This window comes from Aplidium turbinatum, chromosome 6, assembly GCF_918807975.1.
Source record: "Aplidium turbinatum chromosome 6, kaAplTurb1.1, whole genome shotgun sequence".
Taxonomy (NCBI): domain Eukaryota; kingdom Metazoa; phylum Chordata; class Ascidiacea; order Aplousobranchia; family Polyclinidae; genus Aplidium; species Aplidium turbinatum.
In genome coordinates this window covers 34244213-34271507 of record NC_137477.1, presented here as the reverse complement: position 1 = coordinate 34271507, position 27295 = coordinate 34244213, and the positions used below count along the sequence as shown (strand labels likewise).

Below are 27295 nucleotides of genomic sequence, written 5' to 3'. Positions count from 1 at the left end.
TTTTTGACAATTGAATAGTTTAAAATTAATCTTATTGGAAATATCTGGTCCGTTAGCTGAATTACAAACAAAATATTACAAATTATTTACTGCATTTGTCTATATCAAGGGTCTCAAACATGACTTGTGGGCCGCATATGGCCAACGAGAGGTTTTGGTGTGGCCCTTGATGCATTTTCACACTTTAAAATAATTAACAATTACAGTACAAATTTTTTCTATAGATTTAGGGTACCCGGACATTTTGCCAAAAGGACATTTTGCCGAATAGACATTTTTCCGAAACTCATTTTGCCGAAAGACTAATTGCCGAAAGGACTAAATGCCGATTGGACAAATTGGCGAAATTATAGAATTCGGCAATTAGTCCTGTCGGCAAAATGTTCGCGCACGAGATTTAGAATGGTCAAATTCACTCCAAAATTGCTCAAAAAATCTGAAAATGCCCAAACTTCATACGATTTTTAGCACTATTGTCGCGTGCGACATTTTATTGCATACGAGGAACTCGTATTGTTACATTGCAATCTCATTTCCTATTCACTAATTGTATCGTTATTGCAATAGTAACTTTGGTATTTTCTGATTTTTCCGCGCTTTCTGAAATTTGATTGCACGATTTTTACTCTCCAGGTCCGCCGTTTCGTTGGCGTTTTTTACTTTTTTGTTTGCATTTTTTGCAATTGTATAGCGTTTTTTCATCTCTTCTTACTACTTTTACTTATGTTTTAGTGCATTCTACAATCTACATACTGTATTCTTACTTTTTTATTGCGTTTTAACTGTGTTGTTTTGTTTATTGACTTCTTACTGTGTATTACTGGCCTCGGGATAAGTGTTTACTTGACCTTCATAGCAAGTTGAATTTGAGACCCTTGGTCTATGTTGTAATCACATAAACTCGTTTCTGTGGCATATTTGACTAAAAATAGTTCAATCAAAGACATATGTTTAAATTATAGATTTGTTTCATTCAAATCTGCAATATATGGGCTTGCCACAGGCATGTTTCTTATTTCTATTCTAATATTTGTTGACGGAGTTTTGGCAACCAGAGCTGTGAAAACAGATTTTGATGAAGGCTGCAAGACTTCAACTTTTGGTGTGGTTGCAAGCATTTTGGTGAGTTTTCATCAGTTGAAACTTTTGCGATATTGTTTTTGTCACTGACCATTTTTTGTCGGTCCTTCAGTCTCATTACAGGGACTCTTTTTGTCAAATTATCCAGGTCATGTCAACCATAGTCACAGGTTTGTTCTGTCAATTGCTATTTCTGTCAGGCTTTACACCATTTAAGGTGTTGCAACCGTGCCATATTTTAAACTGATTGTCCTGCTTTGGTATCATGCACATTATAATGTCTGTGTTTTGTCGCTTCTACCTTTTTCTAGACCTCTGCTATGTTTGTCATAATTGTTTTTTCGTTGTGATGGTCAGAAATAAAATCAAACTGAACTGACCATGGCTCTAGAGAAAAAATAAGGATGTATATACAATATACATAAAAAATAATCACTTTTTTAGAATTAAATGCAATGAACTTTTCTAAGACTTCAAAACAACGACCAATGGAAATAAAGATGATATGGCAACCCTTCTTATAGGTATTTTGTTGGATGTAGCAAATCATAGACAGATAAAACCAAGCAACCACACGGCATTTAACATCATATATTAGAGTGAACATAAAACTATAAACTACAAACGTTTTGGGCCATACTCAAGTTAGCTTTTCTCAAGCAACGAAAATAACTGATTTTACAATAACATCTACATTGAAAATAACTGATCTATACAATGAATTGAAAAACGAAATGCACAAGAATGAATGCCTTTCTCCTCTGCTTTGCAGTTTCATTCTTGTGCATTTCGTGTTTCAATTCATTGTATAGATCAGTTGTTTATTTTAAATGTAGCTGCAAAATCAGTTATTTTCGTTACTTGAGAAGGGCTAACTTGAGTATGGCCGAAAACGTTTGTAGTTTATAGTTTTATGTTCACTCTAATATATGATGTTAAATGCCGTGTGGTTGCTTGGTTTTATCTGTCTATGGTTAAAGAAAATCACTTCTCTACCAAAATTGTAGCAAATCAGCTATCTACAGTGTGGCTTGCATGATGCAATGAGTTGCCTGCTCAAAGAATTGATACCCCCAAAACAAGCCAGCTTTCAACCATATCATAACACAACCAAACCAGTATTGACAGTAACTACTCACATTAAAAAACAGGTTACGAAGTTACGAGCCCAAACAGAAAACCTGAGCCATCTTTATTGATTATCTTCTGGATATGTTTTTTGTGGAAACGGGCTACTGCTCAGACTTGCTAGCATCAGTTAGTTCAAAAAACCCTTAAAAATCTATCACATGTGACAGGCTCATGTTAGTTTTTCACTTGACTTGGATGATGATAAGTTACCAAGTCAAGTGATGATGATCGCTCATACGCCATCATCATCACTTGACTTGGTAACTTAAAGAAAGTTGACGGAAGCACCTTATGCTGAGCATAGGAGCTGCTTAAAATCTGGAAAAAAGCCACGGGTTGGCTAGGCCTGCTGCATAAGATCAGCTACCATAAATATCTCACGCCAAGTTGGCGCATTACATTGTCCAAATCATCTTATCAAATGTGAAAAAGGCAATGAAAGAATTTTGGTATGGTGATGTGGCTGGCTGCAGTGCATAGCCGAGTGGTGAGATTACTGGTTCAACACCGCTCAAGAGCTTGTGGTTTTGTTATTGTTAAAACCCGTAAAGTCATGCTGTCAGTTGCGGAGTTGCTCCCCTTGTTAAGTCAATTGTTAATTGCTTAATGTTGAGCAATTGTTAGTTGCTCAATTGTCAATTGCTGTTAATTGCGGAGTTGCTCCCCTTTGACTATAGCCCTTGATTTATCTCATTATTATGAACAGTATGCTGCTCTAGAGAGAAACACCTATTGAGGGCTTAGGTATATTGAACTGATGTGAATATAGTAGACAGTTGGAAAAGGTAAATAAATATCTTGGATGGTAAAATGCATTAGAAAGCAAAGGTTTCAAGGTGGTTAACAATTGCAATAAAGCCTGCAAATAAAGATTGTCAGTAGTTTGATCCATGGGCAGTTGGAAAAGTTGGTGTTGAGAGCGATAAAAATCTGTACACAAGAGATGTTTCGGATATAAATCACTGATATCCACTTTACGTTACAGCTGTCAGCACTGTCTTACATGATTGGCATTGGGTGGATCATTCTCACAGGGATGGCTACTATTCCTGTCTACTTCTACAGCATTGGATTTTCGCAATGTGCTTTCCTCAGGAGTGACCAGGCGAATGCACCAGAAGCTGTTTGTATAGACTTTGTACAAATGGGTGCATATATACATTTTTTGTATTTTTAAAGATGTCTTGTGGTCCAACGAAGACTTCTACTTACACTGTTGTGTAACACAAAATTTGTCCATGGTTTAAAACTTTTAATTTTTTTTTGGTAAAATAGCCTAAAATACAATAAATCAGCTTTCTGTCTCCTATGCCACTGGCATATTCAAACGTTTTTTTTTTGTACTTCCACTTAAACTTTATGAAACTTGTTTGAAAAACGCTACCGCCTACCAGTATGGATGACTGATGCAGCATCAGTGATGCTAGTGACCTGATTCTGCTGAAAGCACATCTGATATAAATTTAGCCTTTAAGTCTGCTTTCTTATTATGGAAAATCAAATTGATTTTATAGAGTGTATGTGTTTTAAAGAAAAGCTGATTATCTTCAATTCAGCAGGCCATAACCTTAAGAAAGGCCGAAGTAATTTCTCTCTAGAGAAGTTTACTGTTTGCAAATTTGTAAATTATAGGTGGATAGACACAAAATCGAGAGAATTTGAGCAAAAAAAAGAAATTTTCTCCAAAAAAGAACAAAATTTTTTCTCCCACTTTCTCTTATAAAAACTTCTCGCTTTATTTCATATCACTTCAACGTCTCATGATGTTGAAAGAATGTTTTTTCTTGTCTTATTTTTCTTGTATGATCCGTATAGGGGGAAAGTTAATTTTAATTTCAACTTTAGCCCAGATTTTAGGATACAACAGTACATTCTAAAACCTCCAACATTTTTTTTTAAATTTGCGTCCAAAACCACTCCCTACCCTGAAAATTACTTTTCACGTAAAATTACCTTGTATTGCATTGACTGACGTCATTTTTTGTTTATGATATTTAAAGTTCAAATAGTATTTGGTACTGTACCAAAACACGTTAATAATGCTGCAAGACAGCCGCAAACAGTTTTTCTGGTCTTGGATCATTGTAAAATACAGGAAAATGGTCATTTCAATGTGTGTGCAATGTGCATGACCACGTGTGCAAAAGCATCTAGCCTACTGGAAATATATACATTCTGTAGGCCTATTGAAGAAATAGAGAATAGGCTACCACATTAAATTGATCCAATTGTAATTTAGAGCTTTTGAATTATGATACACCTTGATTAAGTAGCCTACACCAGAAGTTCTCAACCTTTTGAGATTCAAGGACCACTAAAAAAAATTGTGTCTCAGTCACAGACCACTACTCCCCTCCCCTTCCTCCTCCCCTTGTAACGAACAAATGTCACTTATTGCTTGCTAAGTCATAAACAGTAGCTAGTATTAGAAAGAATGCTACATTTAGAGCTAGCCTTGAGCTTGCACAATGCACATTTGAGCACAGCGTATCCAAACGAGGTGTAATACGTAAAGACTCAATCGGAGTTCATCTTCGACTTTAAGTCGTGAACAATACTTTGTTTTTATTGTAACCAGTGCAGAAAATCCACATTCACAAAGATAAGATGTCGCAAAAAGTCAAATTATTTCCATAGCTTTCTGAGACAGTTGCGGATGCTCATGTGAAGCTTGTATCCGTAATTTCATCAAGCTCACTTTCGGATGCAACATATTCAAAGTAGTGTCACAGGTCATTTTAATGAATTGGTTCAATTCCAATGTTGGTAACTTTAATGAATCAATGTGTGCAGGAAACGGACCGGAAACTCACGAAAAACTCTGAACGTTCAAATCACCAAAGTAAATTGATCCTGCACTGACTGACTATGGTCAGAAATAAAATTCATCGACAGTTGTTTATTGATTTCAGCATTTTCTGGTTTCTCAGTGAATTCGTACAAATTCAATTGATCAAACATGTCCAAGTTACCTTGCAATTTAATCTTGTCTTTCAAAGATCAAGTTTTTTCGTAAAAGCAGACACTTTATCACTGAGGGCAATTAAATTTGTTTGCTTTCCTTGCAGCGATGAATTAAGTTTATTCAGTTGTTTAAAAATGTCAGCCAAGTATTAGCCAGAACAGCAACCCAAAAGCTATCGTTGAATTGAGAAACAAGCTTGGATTTTTTTCTCTAAGAAACTCTCTCACAGCATCACGTAACTCAAACAGTCTGCTAAACACTTTTGAACTTGAGTATGCATCAGTATTGCTGTTCATGATTAAGATCCATATTTGAACATAATAAACCAAAGAAACGACAATTTAGTGGATGAGCCTTGATAAAATTAACAACTTTGATGACCTGATCAAAAATAGATTTCAAGGGTTAAAAAACAATGATTTCAGACTTTGCACGCGGACCACCAAGCAAATGTCCGCGGACCACTAGTGGTCCGCGGACCACAGGTTGAGAACAGCTGGCCTACACTACACATATCATTCATTCTTACTAATGTGTAACTTTGAACCTTCTTTGATGTGATAGATATCTAGTCACTGACAAAGCTACATTTGTGTGGCGAAGGCTTCACAATACATTTGAATTTATCAATTTAATGCGGTTGCCTGCTCTTTGCTTGTTTGATTAGTAGGCTATTGATCGCAACACGCATCCATTTGGATCATTGATAAATTCAAAAGATTGAAAAGTTCATTTATAAAGTTTTATTTTCAAATTTTGTATTGAGCTGGCCAGATCAATAGAGTGCAGACTGGCCAAAACAAACTCTGCCTTCGGAAGGCTTCATAGTCTACATGTTCAGAACAATTATTCTGAACATTCACTGGAGCAAACATGTCCCAGACAACAATGAGGTCCTTCAACAGGCATCTATCTTCACCATTGAATCATGTCTGTAAAAAAGACAACTACGTTGGGTCGGCCATGTTTCCAGGATGGACAATCACAGACTCCCCAAGATCACCTTATTTGGAGAGCTTTCCACAGGCCACTGCAATGTTGGTGCCCCCAGGAAGTACTTTAAACACACCCTAAAAAAATCACTGAAATTATGCAACTTAGACACTTGACAGTGGATTAACCTTGCAGAAGAGAGAGATGATTGGAGGCTCACTGTGCATGAGATCGTCTCGAAGTATGAAGAAACGCGTATCACCAACCAAGAGGAAAAGCGTCACAATAGACAAAACCGTCAAAATTTTCCGTCATCACCGGTGACAGGCTTTATATATGTTGTCGTTGCGGTCATGTCTGCCAGTCACAAATTGGACATTGGACTTTAAGGCTTGCAAATGACGTGATTTTAAACTGCTCTCTTCGTTCCGAAGTACTGCCATATACAATTTGGGTTACATTATGTCTTCATGTTCAATCATTTACTTAACATTGTTTTCCCAATGTCTATTCGAAAATTTGTTTATAAAATTTTAACTGAGAAGCAACATGACCAACAAATTAATCCTGCAGAGACTGAATCAGTGCAAACAAGAACTGATTTGCGGGCTGAGAAATAGCTGAATTTTGGTAGTTCATTCAAAATATTGCCGGACGCAATACGACGTTGTTATAGAAACATTTTCGCAAAACAAGCTTGATTTTCAAAACTTGCATATGTTTAAAACTAGTTAAAACCACTGTTTGTTAGTTTTGGTTGCTTTACCATTAGCCTACATTTTCTCAAAATCTTAAAGAGTTTGTAAATTTTCAAACAAAGCCAAATCAAACTGGCCACTCTAATATTGACCCTTCCCTCAGCTACCTTAGTGCAGTGGTACCCAATTGGGGTATCACGGCACCTTGGGGTGCCATTTACAATACTCTGGGGTGCTGCAAGGTATTTTTTCATATTCATTTATCATCTTCTTCAAATGATTAGCGAGGATCGTTGTTGCTAATAAAATTTTCATGCACGATTGTTTTTGTTGCATCATTGGGAGGTCAGTTTTTGTCATACCATTAGGCCTATATGATGTTTTGTGGTCACAAAAACTTAGTGTGGCACCCTTCTATTGCAGCTTTGTGATGTCCCAGCCAATATTTGTGCAAGTTCTGCTGATGGTCGATAGTTCAGTTGGTAAATGCTGTGCAATGTGCATGGAAAGGTTTTTGCTCATTTTGTATTCCAAGGGAAGACCATTAGGCCTTTATTAAAGTTTTGTATAGCTTTGCTGGAGAAATAATTTTTGAATACCAAAGACAGATAATTGATAGCAACTTGTTTGATTGAATTGCATAATTCAAAAACAATACATAAGATATCATAATTTCATTAATCCGAACGTTTTCGGCAAAACTTTCTGCCCTCATCAGGAAAATAATTTAATTCATCTAAATTTTTTTCTAAGTTATTTTCCTAACGAGGGCAAAAAGTTTTGTCGAAAACGTTCGAATTTATGTAGTTATCTTTTATTTTATGTATTGTTTTTGAATTATGCAATTCAATCCTATCAAGTTGCTATCAATTATCTGTTTATTAAAGTTTCATACTGACTTCAAAATATGTAAACTTTACTTTGGGGTGCCACAAAATATTTCTCTCTTTGGTAGGAAGCCGTTAGGATAAATAGGTGGAAACCACTGCCTTAGTGCAATGAATTTATGTTGACATCAATAATAATAATATTGTATCGCAAATATGAGTATTTTGCTTCAAATGCAGTTTGTTTTTTCAAATAACTTAAAATTTAGATTAGCTAAAGCTACATGATGCTTTAAAGTTGGATAAGAAGCCACACATTCTGCATCTTCTGGTGCTCAAATAAAGTATTTAGCATTTGTAGACGAGATAATGGACGTTGGCACCATTTGGCCCTCTGCTGAAAAATAAAGGGGCTTGAGCTACCTCTAAGCAGGCGCGAATCTAAGAGTTTTTTTCGGGGGGGGGCAGAAAATTTGAAAATCAATTAAAAAGAAAGAAAAAGCTAAACAGATATGAACAATGATACTACGACATACGAGGTCCGGCTAAAAAGAAACGAGACTGGTGAATTTTAAAGTTTATTAAAACCCATAGCAAGTGAAGTTCACTTTGAATACGAAGTACAACTCTAATGTGACCTCTAATGGTCACCTTCAAAATATTCGCCATCGGCTTCCACGCACTTTGTCATTCTTCTTGACCATGCCCTGAAGCATTCTTCAAATTCCCTTTTTTCTATGGATTTGATGTGTGCCATCACGTTAGTTTTGATATCATCAACCCCTTCAAAAGCGTGTTCCCTTGATTATCCCCTTCAATTTTGGAAACAGAAAAAAATCACAAGGAGTAAGGTCTGGAGAGTAAGGTGGATGGTGCAATGTAGTGATTTGCTTGACCAAAAATTGCTTCACCATGAGGGATGTGTGAGCAGGTGCATTGCCATGGTGCAAAATCCAGGTTTTGCTTGCCCACAAGGCTCTTCGCTTCAGACGAATTTTATTGATAAGGCGAGTTAGAATTTCTTTATAAAAGTGCTGATTAACCGTTTGTCCTTGTGGTACAAACTCATAGTGGTCTAAGCGTTAAGGCTTTCCTGATTTGGGATCATCATCCACATCCTCCCTGTCCTCCACAAATCGCTTGTGCCATTCAAAGACTCTTGCTCTCGACATGCAAGAATCACCATAAGCCTCACGCAGCATTTTCAAAGTCTCTGTTGTTGTTTTTCCAAGTTTAACACAAAATTTGATGTTGATTGTTTGTTCAGTTGTCATTTTGCAAAATTGAAGACAAAATCACTTTATTCAATAAAAAAGTTTAAAGAAATTGTTAACAGATACTTTACCACCTTCACTTAACTCTCCCTAAAAACAAACGCAACAATGTCATTGTGACAACACATCTGCCGAACACTCAACAGATGTTATGAAACTCTGTGAAAGCATTGATTCGAGTGAGATTTTTGTATTACGCAATCTGTGGCGTCAGTCTCGTTTCTTTTTAGCCACACCTCGTATACGATATGCTAGAAAATAGACATTAAAACAACCATTTTCATCAATTGTGATGCCGAGAGACTAATATCAGCTGTTTAGAAGCATATCAAACCATTTGATGCGGAAACATACAATTTTTCACAAAATTTCGGGGGGGGGCCCGGGCCCCCCCCATAAATCCGCGCCTGCCTCCAAGCATGAACGTTTTTTAAAATTATTTTGCATGCGATATTTTTTTACCAAATGGAACACTAACCCAGCACAAACAAAATTAAAAAAAGTGTTTAAGGACTGCCCTGCTTTATACCATAGTCTTGACTTGTCATATCATACTGCTACCAGCAAGCGTAGCTCGATCATTCAGCTTGAACACTATTGAACAGTTAATGCTCTGATCTAGGTTTGATGCCACCCCCGCAAACCGACAAGGCTGGATATGGGAGAATATGCGGAAGTGAACTAAAGGCATTTTGTAGATCACCCAATGTAAGTCTGTCATACTTAAGTTGTGTGGTTGCTTTTTTATCTTATTTGAGTATGAGAAGCAGTCGGCGCCGAGCAAAATGAAGTGCTTTGGACCAGTAGTTCCCAATCGCCAGCCCGCATAAAACTTTTACTGGTCTGCAAAAGATCTCACTTTCTGCCTAGCTAATTTTAATATGGAATCATAAGCATTGCAAAGTTGCCACCATGCTGTAAAGCTCATTCAACGCTTGATTGATTCACAACTGTAAAACTGACCTATCTAGCCTATATTATTGCAGAAAAATTGTTTGATATATATAATTATTAAAGGAAACATTCTGATGACCTAAATTTTGTGCATCATCATGTTGTTGCATCATCATGATGTTGTATCAATGTATCATCAATCATGTTTTGTGCTAAATTTTGTCATAAAGTTGAGCAGTTTTTTTTATTGGATTTTTTTTTTGCTTTCTGATAAATTCCTTTTCTTTTTATGATTGAAGCCACAAAATAATGAGGCGTCTTCTTGAACTCCAAATTCAGCAAGAAAATGCCATTGTGCCATATTTTCCTGTGGCAATTTTTTCTGTGCAATTAGGCTATTTTTGTGCCATTTTTTTCTCAACTTATTTCTACCAGCTACGCATGCAAGAAATCTTTTTCATTTCTAACTAATAAAAGAAGCAAAGAAATCGGCTGGTTGCCAGCAGAGCTCTGTATTTCAGAAACTTCTTTGATGCACCACATCCTACTGACAACGTAACAGCAACACATTTCTCAATAGGTTTATCATTGATTTTGCATATAAATGGTTAGACATTTTGTTGTTAAAGTTGTTTTGATAACCGTTTTAATGTAAGGTAATTTTATGCAAAAAGTAAATTTCAAGGGAGTAGTTAAACGCTCGTTTGTTGATTTATTTCTGTAAGTGAGTGATGTGGTATTGCATGGTTTTCTTTTATTGTTGTACAAATGTACATATACTTATTATTTACATAATGTTTTTACAGTTGAATGTTGCTTACCAACTTTTTATAATCGCTTTGGTTGGAGCTGCGCTTGTCGTTCTGAGTATGGTAGGTACCAAGATTTTTTATTTTGTCGATACAGTATGTTTTTGTGTTGTGCCAATTGTTACTGAACAGGTTGTGTTTACCTGTTTCAACCCCCTTGATGAAGTCAGTCGTGCTGACTGACAAAACGTCGTAAATAAAAGCTGAGTATGTTTTCTTAACACCAGGTGGTAGCCTAGCACAGCTACCAGAAAGCAAGTCATTTTTAATCAAATACCGTGGTGAACAGTCTTTTTATGTATTGCTAAGATTTTGTTGGTTTGACACGACGTCACCACTGGTATGGTTGAAAGCATTCGTTTTTTAAAGGGTCTGCGATAATTCATTGCAGGACACATGAATTGGCTGTTATCTTGTGGCTTAAGTGGTAGATCATACTAGTAACGTTCAGGGAAAGGGGGTGGATACACGACTTTATGCCACAGTCCGAAGGATGCAAATACGAATGACGCCATCCTTTGGTCGTAAGGCACGAATGACGCGAGACCGGAATGCTGCAATACACAAATTATGCGAGACCTGCTTACTTCTTAGTTCTTACTAAAGTTAATTGTTTTTTTTAAATGGCAAATGCTCAAAATTCAATCTGCGAATGACTGCTTTGAGACTACAGTATCAATACAAGCCTAGTAGATTGCCTTGAGGTTTGCACCAACCAAGTACCACTCAATCACATGGCAACGTTTACAACTATCATGGACAACAGGCTTCAAATTCTACTTTATGTTTATTAGAATAGTGAGGCTGTGCAATAAAAGCAAAATTAGATTGGCTACTGGCGAGTTAAATGCACACTGCACAGTATTTCATTTTTTTGACTATACTACAGGAACTGCAGTCTACTTTCAATAATTAGCTTTTTAAAACCCTTTTGCTGAATTCTGGAAAATCAAGAGTCCCTGGACAAATTGTGCATTTGTTTTAATTTTGTCTGCTATGAGTTTTTTCATTTTGAGCACAGAGTGAAAATGGCCAGTTTTTAATACATAACATAACATGAAGAGTTTCGCTGACCTGTTGTTGTTCTTGAAGCAGGGAAGAACGAGATTAACTGCAGGAAACCAGACTTACACTTTGAGTTTGCCAGACATTACTGATTAGTAAAATTTTTCTGCAGACAAATCCATTAAGATGCAGCAACAAATGAATTAGTGGCACCTTTATCTCTAATTTGAAACTGTGCAAAGTGCAAAAATCAATTTTTAAATTTTTTTGTGTATCACAAATGAAAATGGAATTTGCTACCATACTAAAGAAAGCAATTAAATTTGGTAAGAAGTAACCCAGTCTCGCATCATTTATGTAACGTGGCATTCGGACCTTGCGTTATTCGTGCTTTGCGGGTTAAGGATGGTGTCATTCAGGTCTTGCGTCATTCGTGTCTTGCGGCCTATGGATGGTGTCATTCAGGTCTTGCGTCATTCGTGTTTTGCGGTCTAGGGATGGTGTCATTCAGGTCTTGCGTCATTCGTGTCTTGCGGCCTATGGATGGTGTCATTCAGGTCTTGCGTCATTCGTGTCTTGCGGTCTATGGATGGTGTCATTCAGGTCTTGCGTCATTCGTGTTCTGCGGTCTATGGATGGTGTCATTCAGGTCTCGCCTCATTTGTGTTTTGCGGTCTAGGGATGGTGTCATTCAGGTCTTGCGTCATTCGTGTCTTGCGGCCTATGGATGGTGTCATTCAGGTCTTGCGTCATTCGTGTCTTGCGGTCTATGGATGGTGTCATTCAGGTCTTGCGTCATTCGTGTTTTGCGGTCTATGGATGGTGTCATTCAGGTCTTGCATCATTCGTGTTTTGCGGTCTAGGGATGGTGTCATTCAGGTCTTGCGTCATTCGTGTTTTGCGGTCTAGGGATGGTGTCATTCAGGTCTTGCGTCATTCGGGTCTTGCGGCCTATGGATGGTGTCATTCAGGTCTTGCGTCATTCGTGTCTTGCGGCCTAGCGATGGTGTCATTCAGGTCTTGCGTCATTCGTGTCTTGCGGTCTATGCATGGTGTCATTCAGGTCTTGCGTCATTCGTTTCTTACGGTCTCTGGATGGTGTCATTCAGGTCTTGCGTCATTCGTGTCTTACGGCCTAGCGATGGTGTCATTCAGGTCTTGCGTCATTTGTGTCTTGCGGCCTATGGATGGTGTCATTCAGGTCTTGCGTCATTCGTGTCTTGCGGCCTATGGATGGTGTCATTCAGGTCTTGAGTCATTCGTGTCTTACGGCCTAGCGATGGTGTCATTCAGGTCTTGCGTCATTCGTGTTTTGCGGTCTATGGATGGTGTCATTCAGGTCTTGCGTCATTCGTGTTTTGCGGTCTAGGGATGGTGTCATTCAGGTCTTGCGTCATTCGTGTCTTGCGGCCTATGGATGGTGTCATTCAGGTCTTGCGTCATTCGTGTCTTGTGGCCTAGCGATGGTGTCATTCAGGTCTTGCGTCATTCGTGTCTTGCGGTCTATGGATGGTGTCATTCAGGTCTTGCGTCATTCGTGTCTTACGGCCTAGCGATGGTGTCATTCAGGTCTTGCGTCATTCGTGTCTTGCGGCCTATGGATAGTGTCATTCAGGTCTTGCGTCATTCGTGTCTTACGGTCTGTGGATGGTGTCATTCAGGTCTTGCGTCATTCGTGTCTTACGGCCTATGGATGGTGTCATTCAGGTCTTGCGTCATTCGTGTCTTGCGGCCTAGCGATGGTGTCATTCAGGTCTTGCGTCATTCGTGTCTTGCGGCCTAGCGATGGTGTCATTCAGGTCTTGCGTCATTCGTGTCTTGCGGCCTAGCGATGGTGTCATTCAGGTCTTGCGTCATTCGTGTCTTGCGGCCTATGGATGGTGTCATTCAGGTCTTGCGTCATTCGTGTCTTACGGTCTGTGGATGGTGTCATTCAGGTCTTGCGTCATTCGTGTCTTACGGCCTAGCGATGGTGTCATTCAGGTCTTGCGTCATTCGTGTCTTGCGGTCTATGGATGGTGTCATTCAGGTCTTGCGTCATTCGTGTCTTACGGTCTGTGGATGGTGTCATTCAGGTCTTGCGGCCTATGGATGGTGTCATTCAGGTCTTGCGCGAGCTAGAATTGCAAATTTTCGTTGATAGGCTACGGGTTCTCTGTTTATTTGAAAACTTAGTCTGGCACCTTTTTCTGCATGTTTCCTTACACCCAATGATGAGTGGGTACTTGTGTTTGTTATATGCTGATCTTCGATTCGGTGGCGTCTTTTCCTGGCATAAAAAATAAAAGAGCAGTTGAGCATTCATATAGGAACGTTCACAAACTTCAAATATTAGCCTACAATCCAACGTAACGCTTTTTTTCACAATTGTTGACCCTTCCCCTCAGGGCGATACTTAAGTCTTGAAAGTTCACATACTCTAATACAAAACCTATATGCTGAAAATATTTTGTCTAACCTGTTTCTATAAGTTACAATCGCATTTTTGGCAAAATAACTTCGTAATCAAAGTGATCAATCTACTACGGACTTCATAATTGCAGTTTTGCTCTACTTACATTGGCCTTGATACATCTGGGTGCTGTAAATGGACTTCATTCATTTCTCCGTCACCACGACGATCATCATCTTTTCACGGTCTTTGTCATCAGCAGACATGGCGAACATTTTATCGATGTCATTACAAGAGCTCTCCTCATCTATGTCCATCTCAGAGTCTTGGTCATTGGTTATGCTAGGCATGTCCTCTCCTCTCTGCTGCTAGGCATGTCCCCTCTGCTGTCATTACAACAACCTGACCAGGCTTAGATTCATCAGAGTAGCAGCTGCTCATGTTACTCAAAATCTCAGCTACGATAAAACTAACTGGCATGTTTTCAACCAAATCTGGTAAACTTTAGTGCGGCATTAAAAAGTTCAAAATAAACATCAAAATATTAAAAAAATTTGTTGAAATGTTGAATTTTTATTGCCAATTGTTTGTCCAAAATTGTAGTAAGCAGAGGAGAACTCTTAGTCATTTATTGTTGAAATTTCACTTTGAGAGCAGGCATTCAGGGCACAGTCATCCGCATACAAAGTTCTTGAACGACAGTTTCGGTTAATTTGGTAATAAGCCTCGCATTAAAAATCTAATTGTTGCAAAAAAATTTCAAGTAGGCCTGTGACGGTATCTCACAAACGAACGTGATTAATAATACACAAAAGCAAAATTGATTTTAGTTTACTGTACTTGTTCAAAATTGAGGGGCCACAAAGCATGTAAACACCAAACACTGCGAAAGGAAAGAATGTCAAAAAAATGGCTACGAACTACTGATGTACGGTATAATTGTATATGGACAATGGACATGGCATTGAATTTTATTCATTTAGTTTGTTGGTTGGTTAATGAATCTTTATCCTCGGACTGACAAAGCCTTGATAGGTTATTCCTGGTAGTTTCGCATATTTGTAGAGGCTCTTGACTCAGTCCGGTTATTGACAGAGTGAAGTTTTCCATGTTGTTGGCGCGGAATTATTCCATCCACTATAATTGACGGTAAATGTGACGGTGAATGGAGAGCAGTCCTGAAATGCGTTGCTCAAGCACACACCCCGAGAGCTGAACCAGCACCGCTTGAGTCTGGAGCTTAACCACTGAGCTGACGGCGGACTTGCTGTATACATGACTAATCAGTGATGAACTTGTTGGAGTTACACGGGTTGTGCATTAGGGTGATTCATAAATTGATTTTTTTTTTTTAATTCAATGGGGCACCCTCTTGTATCGTGTCAATACCTGAAAAAATAATCCTCTCAAATTTTTAGGGCAATCGAAAGCATTTTTAAGGTTGCTACCGACTTTGAAAGCTGCACATAATACACAAATGGGTCATTCCCTGTCAACTCAACAGGGTGTGCAAGCTCGACCCTCTTAGATTTTCTTGAAATTTACACTAAAGTTTCATATTGATGTATAATGAACACAAAAAAAAATTCAGCTCATTATCTCAAGACGTTTAGAAATTACAGCCCTTCAAAAGTCACCAAGGTCTCTCAAAATGTGTTCGCATGTACAATTGTACATTTTCCTCCATGTTTGGGTCTTCATAACTTTTAATCTAAAGCATTTCCAAAGCTGAAATTTGGTATTCTGATTGAGAAGCAGCCCTAGTTTTCATATCTACTACCAAAATTGCTAATTTCCAATTAGTTTTAGATATAGAACTTTTCAAAAATTGAAATTTTTTACATTTGAAAATTTGTTATTAATTTTTGATGTCCGCTATCTCCCAAACCAATAATCACAGAACTACCATTTTGCATATCATTAATCTATACTAGTTGATAATTAACCCCCATGAGACTGACACCAAACAAATGTAAAATTATTGAAGTTTGGAGGGTGCAAAGATGAAGCCCGAACCATCTTTACACCCTCCAAACTTCAATAATTTCACATTTGTTTGGTCAATATGATTCTATATCAATATACATCAATATATGGTCAATATCAATATACATCAATATGAAACTTAAGTGTAAATTTCAAGAAAATCTAAGAGGGTCGAGCTTGCACACCCTGTTAAGTTGACAGGGAATGACCCATTTGTGTATTATGTGCAGCTTTCAAAGTCGGTAGCAACCTTAAAAATGCTTTCGATTGCCCTAAAAATTTGACAGGATTATTTTTTCAGGTATTGACACGATACAAGAGGGTGCCCCATTGAATTAAAAAAAAATCAATTTATGAATCACCCTATTGTGCATTGTAGCGGTGTAGCCTACTAGTTGACTGCAGCCTAAACTGAGAAGTGCATGACATTGCATGATTCACCAGTAATCAATATAAATTTACGTTGTAGAAACACTACTTAATGTGCTTGGCGGCCAACTTTGCATACTTGAAGATGGGTAAGAAACTTGCTGTCTATGAGGACACTAAGTACCGTGAGGATGCGGAACTGAATGACATCATCAATACCACCCGGTCAAACGAACACTTCACCTACAAGTACTAGTCAAGAAATATTTTCTTATGTTTCATTTTTCAACCGCAGTGTTGGTATCACTCACCCAGCGGTTCCCAACCTGTGGGTCGCGACCCCAACTGGAGTCGTTTGACAATTTGCCTGGGGTCGCCTAAGGTCTTCTGAAAAGTTTGGAGTTTTATTAGTTTAGAATATTAACTCTTAACAACGGGCGGCTCACCACAGAGCGGATCGCGATTCTAGCGTAGACATGGGCAGCGCACTTCAGTGCATGTCACCGCATGCATAACATGTGCATGTCACCGCATGCATAACATGTGCATTGTGCATGTCACCGGGTCACCGCATGCTGAACAAACCAGAATACCTTGCAATTTTGGTAAACAAATTTGCGTTTTGAAGTTTTTGACAAAAAAATTTCAAGATATTTTTCTAATTACCTGACACACCATTTGCCCTTGCTAGAAGCCCCATTCACCATCAGAGTTGAAGATGTTTCTGAGAATACACAGGAGGAGTTCATTGAACTCATTAGCCTACCAGCGATGCAGCAAAAACTGATTTTTCTTCAATGTCAGTTACTAAATTTTGCATGAAGAGATTGCGGTCATATCCTATTCAGTCTGAGATTGCATTGCGCTCGATTTTTCCTTTTGCAACAACATACCTTTGTGAAACAGGATTTTCAAATTGATTGTTAAATGTAAATACAGGAGCAGACTTGTTACAGAAGATGATCTTCGTTGTGCTTTTGCAACGAGGTTTCAAGGATCTCAAATCTAGCGAAAAAGAAGCAAGCACAGCCTTTTCACTGATGCTTTTTGGTTTTCGCAATTCGAACTTTTTTATACACTAGAATTCGCCTATAACGGCACCTCTAGGGGATTTGCAAAAACTGACGTTATAGCCGAATTGATGTTATAGACGAACTACCGCAAACTATTCCACAACTGTCTTTGGATTATACACCTCTTTCTTTAATCAAATCAGGGTTACTGTGTAGCCTACCACCAAACTGACATAAGGAACGCAGAAAATACAGTAAACAAAGAAATTGTTTAAAAAAAAAAAACCTACAGCGAAAGGTACAGGAAATTTGCGCAATGCAACTCGTTACATACAGTAGTGGAGAAGTTCATTGTTTATTAGCAAAAAAGGCATTGATCTTGAGCTGTTTCGGTTTTGACACAGCTGTAGAGCTGCTTTTTACACGTGATAGTTTTTCACGCGGGAAAAAAGTTAATTCAGTTAATTAAAGTCCCTGCTGAGAACGACGTAGCGAAATAAAGGGAAGACATTTCGCAAGCAGCAGCGCTAACTGGATTGAAAGACTGACCGTTCGTGGTGAAGGTGATGGCTTAAAGTAACGTTATAAACGAACAAAAGACGTCTGGGGACCAGTAAAGGGTGCTGTTACATGCGAATTGACGTTATAGGCGATGCTGTTGTAGCCGAACTACAATGTACGTAAAAGATAGGAATTCTGCCGGGACCGAGCGAAATGTGACGTAATAGGCGAATTGACGTTATAAACAAAGCCGTTATAGGCGAGTTCTACTGTAGTTAAATATAACAAATTATTGTGTTGGTAAAATTATTATGATTCAATTATTGAAAATTTGTAAATAATATAGCATTGTGCCTATAGCATTGTGTCTATAAATTTTCAAGTATTTAGTTTCTTTGTTTATTTAGAAGTCAAATTTAATATATTAGTTAGCCTAGTTAGTGGGCTACTAGTTGGCTCCAAAATGCAGTGAAGAAGGACCAATCCAACTAATTTTATCTTTGGGGTCACCGCAACTTGGCAAATGTTATCAAGGGGTCACGGCACCGAAAAGGTTGAGAACCGCTGCACTAATCTAACTCCCTACCTATTATTAACCTACTCTTTGTCATCTGCATGATGTAGTATTTTCGCTGCGCAATTGCTTTATGAACTGTTTTCAATATATTTCTTATTACTCCCATATGGTTTGGCTATGTTTTCAATCCAGTTGCGTCAACCTTTAAATAGGGGAGGAGTAATTTTAACTTTAGCCGTGAATTTGTGGTACAACAGTAGGCTATATTTTAAAACCTCTGGAATAATTTATTGAAATTTTGATCCAACACCTCCCCCCCTGTTACGGATCCCCTTCAGATCTGAGCGTTCTTTCCAACCGTTAAATTCTTTATCGATTGTCAATCAATTAATCTCGTGACGTCATCTCGCGGTCGCTTTAGAACTGTCTTTTAGATACTGACATCGCTAGAGTCAGGACGTATTTTGCTGTCTCTTAATTACTAGACAGTGGTTGTTTCAATAATTGGTAATCTATTCATCAACCTCATCACTCAAATTGAGTATATTAAGTTGGTCATTGTTATTCCTTTAAGTGTTTACATCATAGGCTTGAAGAGCCACAATTATACTGTGTTACCCATCTTCTTTGGTGATTTAACTGAGTGTGGTATTTTAGACAGTGTGTGTGTCAAGTCAGGAATAATTAGGTATAGGTTGACGACTGATCTACCAGACTATCCACTAAAATTAAGTAGGCGAGCAGCGGTGGTAACACCCCCCTTATCCTGAAAATTACGTTTTAGAAGTTTTCACAATTACAAGCAGAATCTACAGAAATCACTGATGGCTTTATAAATGAAATTTGATTCACTATTTTCGGCTTTTACAGTTTTTATTTTTTTTAATAATTACTGTTAAAATAAGGCATCTTAGTGTATAAACTTACCTTCCTGCAAAAGCAAGTTGATGCATAATGGCATGGCCCCCCCAACATTTCAGTTGTCAATAATTACATTTCTAGTATTTTGTGAGCAGACTGTCAGTCTTTATTAGGCACGCCTGTTTCTTACAGTTTCAGCCTACCCCACATCGCAGACCACCTATTAGGCTATGGTTTTACACTTTTACTAGTGTAGGTTACTCGACTATGATTTTCACCATTGAATAAGTACAGTGTCTTATTTGCAGTCAGTTAGCTTAGTCGCGATTTGTGCTTTGCGATTTCGAATGTCGAACGTTTAGCCAGCTTATTATATTAGTTTTGCGTAGCGCAGCTCACAGAGAGGGCAACACTCAGGGCCGTTGACAGGATTTCTCGGGCCCGGTACCAATTTATTTTCAGGCCCCCTTCATCGACAATGTTATGAATATAAAGGTTGGGTACAAACTTTTATTGATGTCGTTTAAGCATGGTCATTTAACAAATCTTGCACAGTCTTAACATTTCTTGAACCTCAAAACTTACTATTTCTATCTAGCGGCTTCTTGTTTAAACTTTTATTTGTCACATGACGCTAGAGTATTACTTCCCGATTCCATTGATGTTTCAATAGTCATTCTAGGTTCACCAGAAGAGAATTTACAGCACTGCAGACAGTCAGAAAGTTTTCAATTTGATTTGGGAAAGTTGTTTAGGCCTAGGTCAAACATTTGCTAATTGCTGCAATCTGAAAAGCGGTTTTGGACTAATTTTTAGTGCAGAAATAGGGATAGCAATTTTCTTACCTGTGCCATTTCAGTTTTTGAGTTTGAACAAATATTAGCCTGTTTATTTTGAAATTCGTGTTTCGGGTAATATTCGTGGTTAGGGAAATCACTATACAGTAGAACTTGGATAACTCGTCACCCCAGGGGAACAGAAAAAGTGACGACTTACGCGAACTGACGACCAATGCTTACAGCTAAATTTTACGATTGTTTTGCGTCGCATTAATTTCATGGTGCTCCGCGACCTAATTAAATGCGATAGTGGTAAAGTGAGACTAAGAGGAAAACGAGAAAAGAATTTAATTACGGTACACAATAATGTACAGTAGCCTACAGTAATAACGCACTTAGGGAACGTTCAAATATTACGTAACGCCTTCGAGGGGGAGGGGGGTTTATGCAAAGCGTTACGTTAGCGTTACATCGGGGGGGAGGGGGTTCAAGCAAAACGTTACGTAACGCTTTCGAGTACGGAATGGTAGTTTTTTGTGCTGAATTTGTAGTGAAAAAGCGTTACATGGGGGAGGGGGGGATTGAAAAAGGCGTTACGTTGGCGTTACATGGGGGAGGGGGGTCAAAAATTCGGAAAAAAAGCGTTACGTAATATTTGAACGTTCCCTTAACAGCTTAACTGAAGAACACAGATGTTTTTGACTGCGTTTTGCTTGCAAGTGTCGTGTCAACCAAGTAGTCATGCATTTTTGATAGTGAGCTTGCGAATTCAACACTGTCTTCTTGGCATTACGTGTTGGAGCTTTCCAACCATCTGCAAAGCTTCCTATGGAGGTGGCACAGGCTCTTCTTCCTCTTGACCAAGCGCTTCTCTTATCGGCAACAGAGCACGTGCGCGCACACCCGCAATCGATCAGACTAACATACTCCACGCATGTGCGTCTGGCCCGATAGAGTGTGTGCGTGCACACGTCTTAGCGCAGTAATTTCTTCTCGAAAGAGTCTGTAAATGCCACGTCAGCATTTGGGTGGATGACAACTTAAACGAAGTTTACGTCCCAGGGGAAGAAAAACAGTGACGACATAATCGAATTGACGAATTATGCGATGACCACAAAACCGAACTTGATTGTGTACAAAAGATAGGCTTTCTGCCGGGACCTGGCAATCATTGACGACTTGGGCAAACTGACGAGTTTTCCGAAGACGAGTTATTCAAGTTCTACTGTAGCCTACTAGACTAAATTCTTATTTTACTGTTTGGTGGCTGAAGTGGCTAGTTTACCACCAGAAAGCTGAAGTGGGCCTGGTACCCAGAAGGGGGCCTGGTACTTTACCATCTGACGGCTGAAATGGCTGTTTTAACCTCTGATGGCAATTCCTTTAGATCAGTGTTGTACGTTGACGCCGTCAATTTGACGGCGTCAACTTTTTGTTGACGCTGAGGCTAGCGCCGTCAATTTATTTTTCAGTTGACGGAAGTGATAGCGCCGTCAACTATTTTGCCGATTTTAAGCGTCAAGCGCTAAGCGTCATTTTTTTTTTCATGGAAAATCTCGTTTCACAATAAGAGTTTCACAATGTATTCGGGCCAGCGAGACTCATCCGAATTACCGGCTTTTGCGTTGGTTGGAATGGCTCCCTGGAATACATGCGGAAGAAGTTCGCTAAATGGTGATCACCCATGTATTGAAAACGAGGGATCAGAGACAGAAAGCGAAAAATCCATGAATGGCATCGCGGACGTTGAATATACTTTATTTCAAGAGCTCTATGCCCTGAAAAGAGCGATGTTGGTGCAGTGGACCTCGTTAAACGATTTATACATGCTAAACTATCACAGCACGCTTGGAACAGTGATACCTTTCCGACTAAACGTTTTCAACTTGTTTTTGAAATAGGCCTACAACACACCAATACCAACCAGCGCTGCTGTGGAACGCATGTTTTCACTTGGAAAGGACAATATGCGCAGGGGCGCCGGAAGCGGGGGGAGCAGGGGGAGCAGAGGCCCCCTGCCCTCAAATTTCTGTGGATGGGGAAGGAAGAGGGGGCAATGGTGCCCTTTTAAGGTCATGTAAGCTACTGCACACTTTGCAATATAACAATTTATGCTATTTGCTTTTAGCCTAATTATAATGTTCTATTTTTGCCTCAAAATAATATTCACGACACAAAATTCTCCATCACAGTAAGTTATATTACATCATTATAAAATAGCATGATGCCCTTCCGTGCCATTGTTGTTTGTATAGCGGACACTTGTATCATTACTCGATAATGAGCTGATAGATGAGCATTATCGCTATATCTTATCTTAAAACTTACAAAAAGATTGGCCTTTCAGCAACAAAAGTGCCCTTTTTTCATACTCCTGCCAATCCAGTCAAAAATCGCTCCGGCGCCCCTGAATATGCGTCCCAAACGCAGCAGATTGTCAGACAAACGTTTTTTAAATGCTTGTTTTTCTGCAAGGAAATAACTAATAGGCTGAGCAGCTAATTACAATACAGTCTCAAAACATAATACCTGCTCTTTATTTATAGCTATTGTTAGCCTAAACTAAGTTGAAATATTTCTGTTTTATGAGACGCTGGCAAAAAATAGCGCTAGAAATTAGCGCTGACGCTGACGCCGTCAATTTCTTTAAGAGCTTACGCAGTCCTTTACGCCGTAAAGTTTTTAGGCAATTCGCGCTGACGCCGTCAAATTATTTCAATGACGCCGTCAAATTATTTCAATGACGCGTACAACACTGCTTTAGATCTGAACATACAGTATTAAGATCTTGATAATGTTTAAAGTCGCGGGGAATTTTTTAAATCCGGGTCCCTTAAATATTCCGGGTCTAAAAGTACCACCTAGACCCTCCTGTCAACGCCCCTGGCAACACTTCAATAAGCAAAATTGGATAGTTTTTTTTTTTACAAAATCTCAAGATTTCTGCCATAACCTGTATTAGTGCAGGCCCTTAGGGGAATCTTTCTGCCATAACCTGTATTAGTGCAGGCTCTTAGGGGAATCTTTAGGCTAAACGTGTTACACGTTGTTTTTTTTGCATATTTTTGCAGTTGGTCAACCCAACTTTGATTTTAGTGGGTGTCGCAACTTTTTGGGTCACATGATCACCCCTAAATCGGGGATTTCCCCAGAAATCACATTTCAGCTCTTTTTACGGTATTTTTTGTGCAATTAGGGAACGTTCAAATATTACGTAACGCTTTTTTTCCGAATTTTTGACCCCTCTCCCCCATGTAACGCTTTTTCACTACGAGTTCAGCACAAAAAACTACCATTCCGTACTCGAAAGCGTTACGTAACGTTTTGCCTGAACCCCCTTCCCCCCGATGTGACGCTAACGTAACGCTTTGCATAAACCCCCCACCCCCTCGAAGGCGTTACGTAATATTTGAACGTTCCCTTACATATTTGATTTTTGCACATTTTAACTTAAAAAGCACATACACATAAGTGAGACAAAATAAACACAAAACAATTTGATTGATGACCTCGTCACATTTATTTTGCTTTTTAACCTATTTTGGTCGTTTGCTGTTGGTTTTAGTTGGAGTACCGGTTACTAAAACCATTTCACAATTCCTAAAAGTAGTTTCGTCATGATTGCATCTTTTATGACGTCATTATTGAGACTAGACAACTTGAAATTCAGGAACCAAAAGTAAGTTTATTCCGAAAAAAGAGATCAATTATAAGTTTTGTAAATGCTTAAAATTTTACAATTGCCAGCAATAACAATAATTCCAGTACAGTATGACGCAATAACGACGTCATCAAGGGAATAACCAGAAGAGCAGCTACCAGGGGTGAATTTCCCTTTTAATCATGCCACTTTAAAATTAAAAATAATATGTAATTATGATCTATGTAGCGGACGCGGCAGTCAACACGCGCCGTCAACAATATGCAGCCGTCAATGAGGACGGCGACATTCCTGGCCATAACTGGCGAGAAATGACCGGGACACGAAGTCGTCTTCTCTACTGCCTTGTTTATCGACTGAACTTAACAGAATAATCCTTGATCACAAGTAGAGTTCTTCAAGGCTGCGTTATTTATTAACTCGAAGTAACAGAAGTCTAACTTCCGAAGAAAAGAATCCAAACACACCACAAATGAAAACACCGATTGACTAATAACTCCACTACCACAACTTAGTTCAGCATACTGGCGTACTACATTGTTAGCTTGATTACTGTTACGGACAATTTTCATATCAAACGTCACATAGAACCGTTGTCTACTAAACCTGACGTCTTACGTCATGGACTGTTGCTAGAAAATAGCAAAGATTACATCATCGTTAAATCTTGAATTGCACAACCGTTTGAACACCTGCTGAAACATTACATCATCGTTAAATCTTTAATTACTTGAACAGGTGTAAGCCAAACTTGAACAGGTGTCTGAATAGCTTATCATTGCTTATTATTATTACGTCACAGTAGCTGCCTACGTGCGTATGAAATATTGAAATCTATTCTCGTCATTCTTAAAATTGTTGCTTCAAAAGTTGGTCGCATATTTAACTGTTTTGCTTAGTGCTTGCCAGCTGAACGAAATTTCCGTCTTTATCCAAGTAATTTGCATTGTAGTGACAAGTTTTGTGGTGTATCGCGTTGCACCCCAATTTCGACAGCCTTGGGCTGTTTTTACAGAAATACACTTTTTGAATAGACGTTTTCAAAAGAGTGTTTCTTTCGGTCATTGCATACAGACGAACGGATCCGGTAATATCTTATGTTACAATTTTCCCACGAAGAGATTATGGTTTACCGTTGTGACCAATTACAAAGGAAAGAACTTTAACTTCGGAATGGAAGAACTTCATTTTCACTTTCATTTACACTTGCATCTTTCAAAGAATAGAATTTTACATATTACATCTGGAATCCTAGTTTCATAGTTACATTCTACAAGTCACATTTCACAAGTTACATTAGGAATCATAGTTTCAGTTTCTTAAAAAGAAATCTAGTTTTTATTGGAAAGGCACAGCCACGAGGATAGTAAGCTCTACACGCGACCATATAGCGCAACACAACGGTAGATCTACGTGTCGATGAAGTACAGTAGAAATGCGATTCAGGCATATTGCAAAAATTGATTACAAGACTGCATTCCGAGAGCACGCGGTATTTGTTAATTGGAAAGGAAGGTTCTAGAATCCGACTTGACGTCATTGATGTGACGTGCGTTACGTCAGAGAAAATACCTCTCGAGAGCCACAGACACCCCCGCAAGAAGGCAACCAGGGCAAACCGTTTGGCTTCTGATGAAGGTGCCTGAAGCAAAAATGTGAGGCGGAAGAAACGTGCAAGTAGGCTACAAGCCGCAGTATGCATATATATAACAAAGTAATGTCTAAATTAAATCGATAACACGGTATGCACTGAAAACAAGAACGGGGTCGGATCCCCTCCGCACGGCGCGAGCGCTAACAGTCCCTCTGTCCTGAGGAGCGGCTGGTCGGCTCTTACGGTCGGCCGAAGCAGAGGTCTCGTGCAGCGGACATCCGGCCACGATGATTTCTAAATTAACCCAAAAAATGTGGAACGTTACAATTATTAACAATGAGAAACACAATCTAAATGCTACGCAATGACAATATAATCGCTACGGTTATTACAGGTTAACACTGCGGCAGGCTTGCCAGATTGGCCCTTTTGGGGCCAAATTTGTGAAATTTGGCCCTTTTTAGAGGTAGTTGGCCCCAAAAAAAATTGTTTGGCCCCTTGGCCCTTTGTTTTCAATATTTGGATCTTTTTGGAAGCAGTTGGCACATACTATCAAACTAGCTATTTAAATAAATGTCTTTCGGAAATTGAGACTAAAAAGTGTTATTACGATTTTTTAGACAGTGTTTAGCTGACAATGTTTATGCCAATGCCAAAGATTCGAATGGAAACACTGTAGAAAAAGAAGATTTGGAATTGTTCTTGTAGAATGTGGGTAGCCACTTTAACAAGTCGAAATTCTGCCACTGAAATTGATTAAAATGCAACCGCCAACCAATCAGAACATGTTATAAGAGGCTACCGTCCAATTGTGATCCTTCTCGTACTCATCCAGAGAGTTAATGCTTGTTTTAAACTTTATTTGGTAAATACAGAAGAAAAAGAGCAATAGCAGTAGTGAGAATCGAACCCGCGTCAATGAAATGACTGCTTTCCAGCCCTAACCCTAACCCCTAAGCCAACCAGTTGACAAAAAATCCATCACTTAATTTGCTTTCTATCATCTTCTTTTCGCCATTTTTTACGTCACTTAAACCGTAGCTTGTGATTGGTTGGCGGTTTCATTCTAATCAATTTCAGTGGTAGAATTTCGACTTGTTAAAGTGGCTACCTAGAATGTGTTGTTGTACTCAATGCTTCCACTTTGAAGGATTTTATCCCGAAATAGGAATTTTTCAACGCTTTGAAGGATAAAAAAAGGAAATGAAGATCGGAAGGATTTTTTAAGGATTTTTAACAATTTTACTCGGAAATTTTATCTTAAAAAGGGAATTGTTGTTTTTAGCAATTGTAAAGAAACTTTTATTAATATTTCCCTTCAAAAGTTCTAAAAACGATTGGAACAACGATGATCAGCTGGTTTCCGTCGCCACTCGCCATCCGGAACCCCCCTCACTCTCTTTCCCATTCTCGCCTTGCCGTCGCTTGATTTCTATTCTCGCCATTTTGGGAAATGGACGTGAGTCAGTTAGTTCTCAATTCTTTTAGTTGAAATTAGGTAATCCGTGATTTACGGTTGAACTTGAGTAGCAATGACAAAGTTCACTTAGCTTCGACGTACTGTTGGCAGTGTTGGGTATAATAAGCTTAGGCTAGTCGTATCCTTCCGGTTTAGAAAAGTTAGTTATAGTCTATGCGAACCTATTATGGTCATAATAATAGAGCTAGCTAGGCTGTGTATACGACATGTATAGTGTAGGCTACACAGTACGGGTCTGCTACTATTCGGTGAGTCCGATTCGGTGAGTTCCTAACCTCTAACCCCTAACCCTAAAACGGCAATGATAATTAGGCTACGGTACCCGACAATTTAAAAAAAAAATTGAAAAAATCCCCTGTTAAGGGATCGGACTCACCGAAACGGGCCATTACGACACAGTACACAGTCAGACTGAGTCAGTATGAATACGCCTAGTATCCTGAAGTTTTTCATCAGTCCCAAATGATTGTGAAGACGTTACTGACAAGGAGAAAAAAGAGATAGCCTAGCCCATAGAGTTGAACAA

At 38.8% G+C, this 27295-nt stretch overlaps 1 protein-coding gene across 1 annotated transcript in view; it reads left to right on the top strand.

Moving 5' to 3' along the window:
* The window catches only part of LOC145772605 (neuronal membrane glycoprotein M6-b-like), a 50538-nt gene extending 33919 nt beyond the window's left edge, over positions 1–16619 (top strand). Inside the window, exons 3-8 of the mRNA XM_082584465.1 lie at positions 963–1122; positions 2379–2471; positions 3197–3359; positions 9531–9616; positions 10609–10674; positions 16464–16619. Coding sequence (XP_082440591.1) covers positions 963–1122; positions 2379–2471; positions 3197–3359; positions 9531–9616; positions 10609–10674; positions 16464–16619 — 724 coding nt within the window. The remainder of the gene's footprint in view (positions 1–962; positions 1123–2378; positions 2472–3196; positions 3360–9530; positions 9617–10608; positions 10675–16463) is intronic.
* The last annotated feature ends 10676 nt before the right edge of the window (positions 16620–27295 follow it).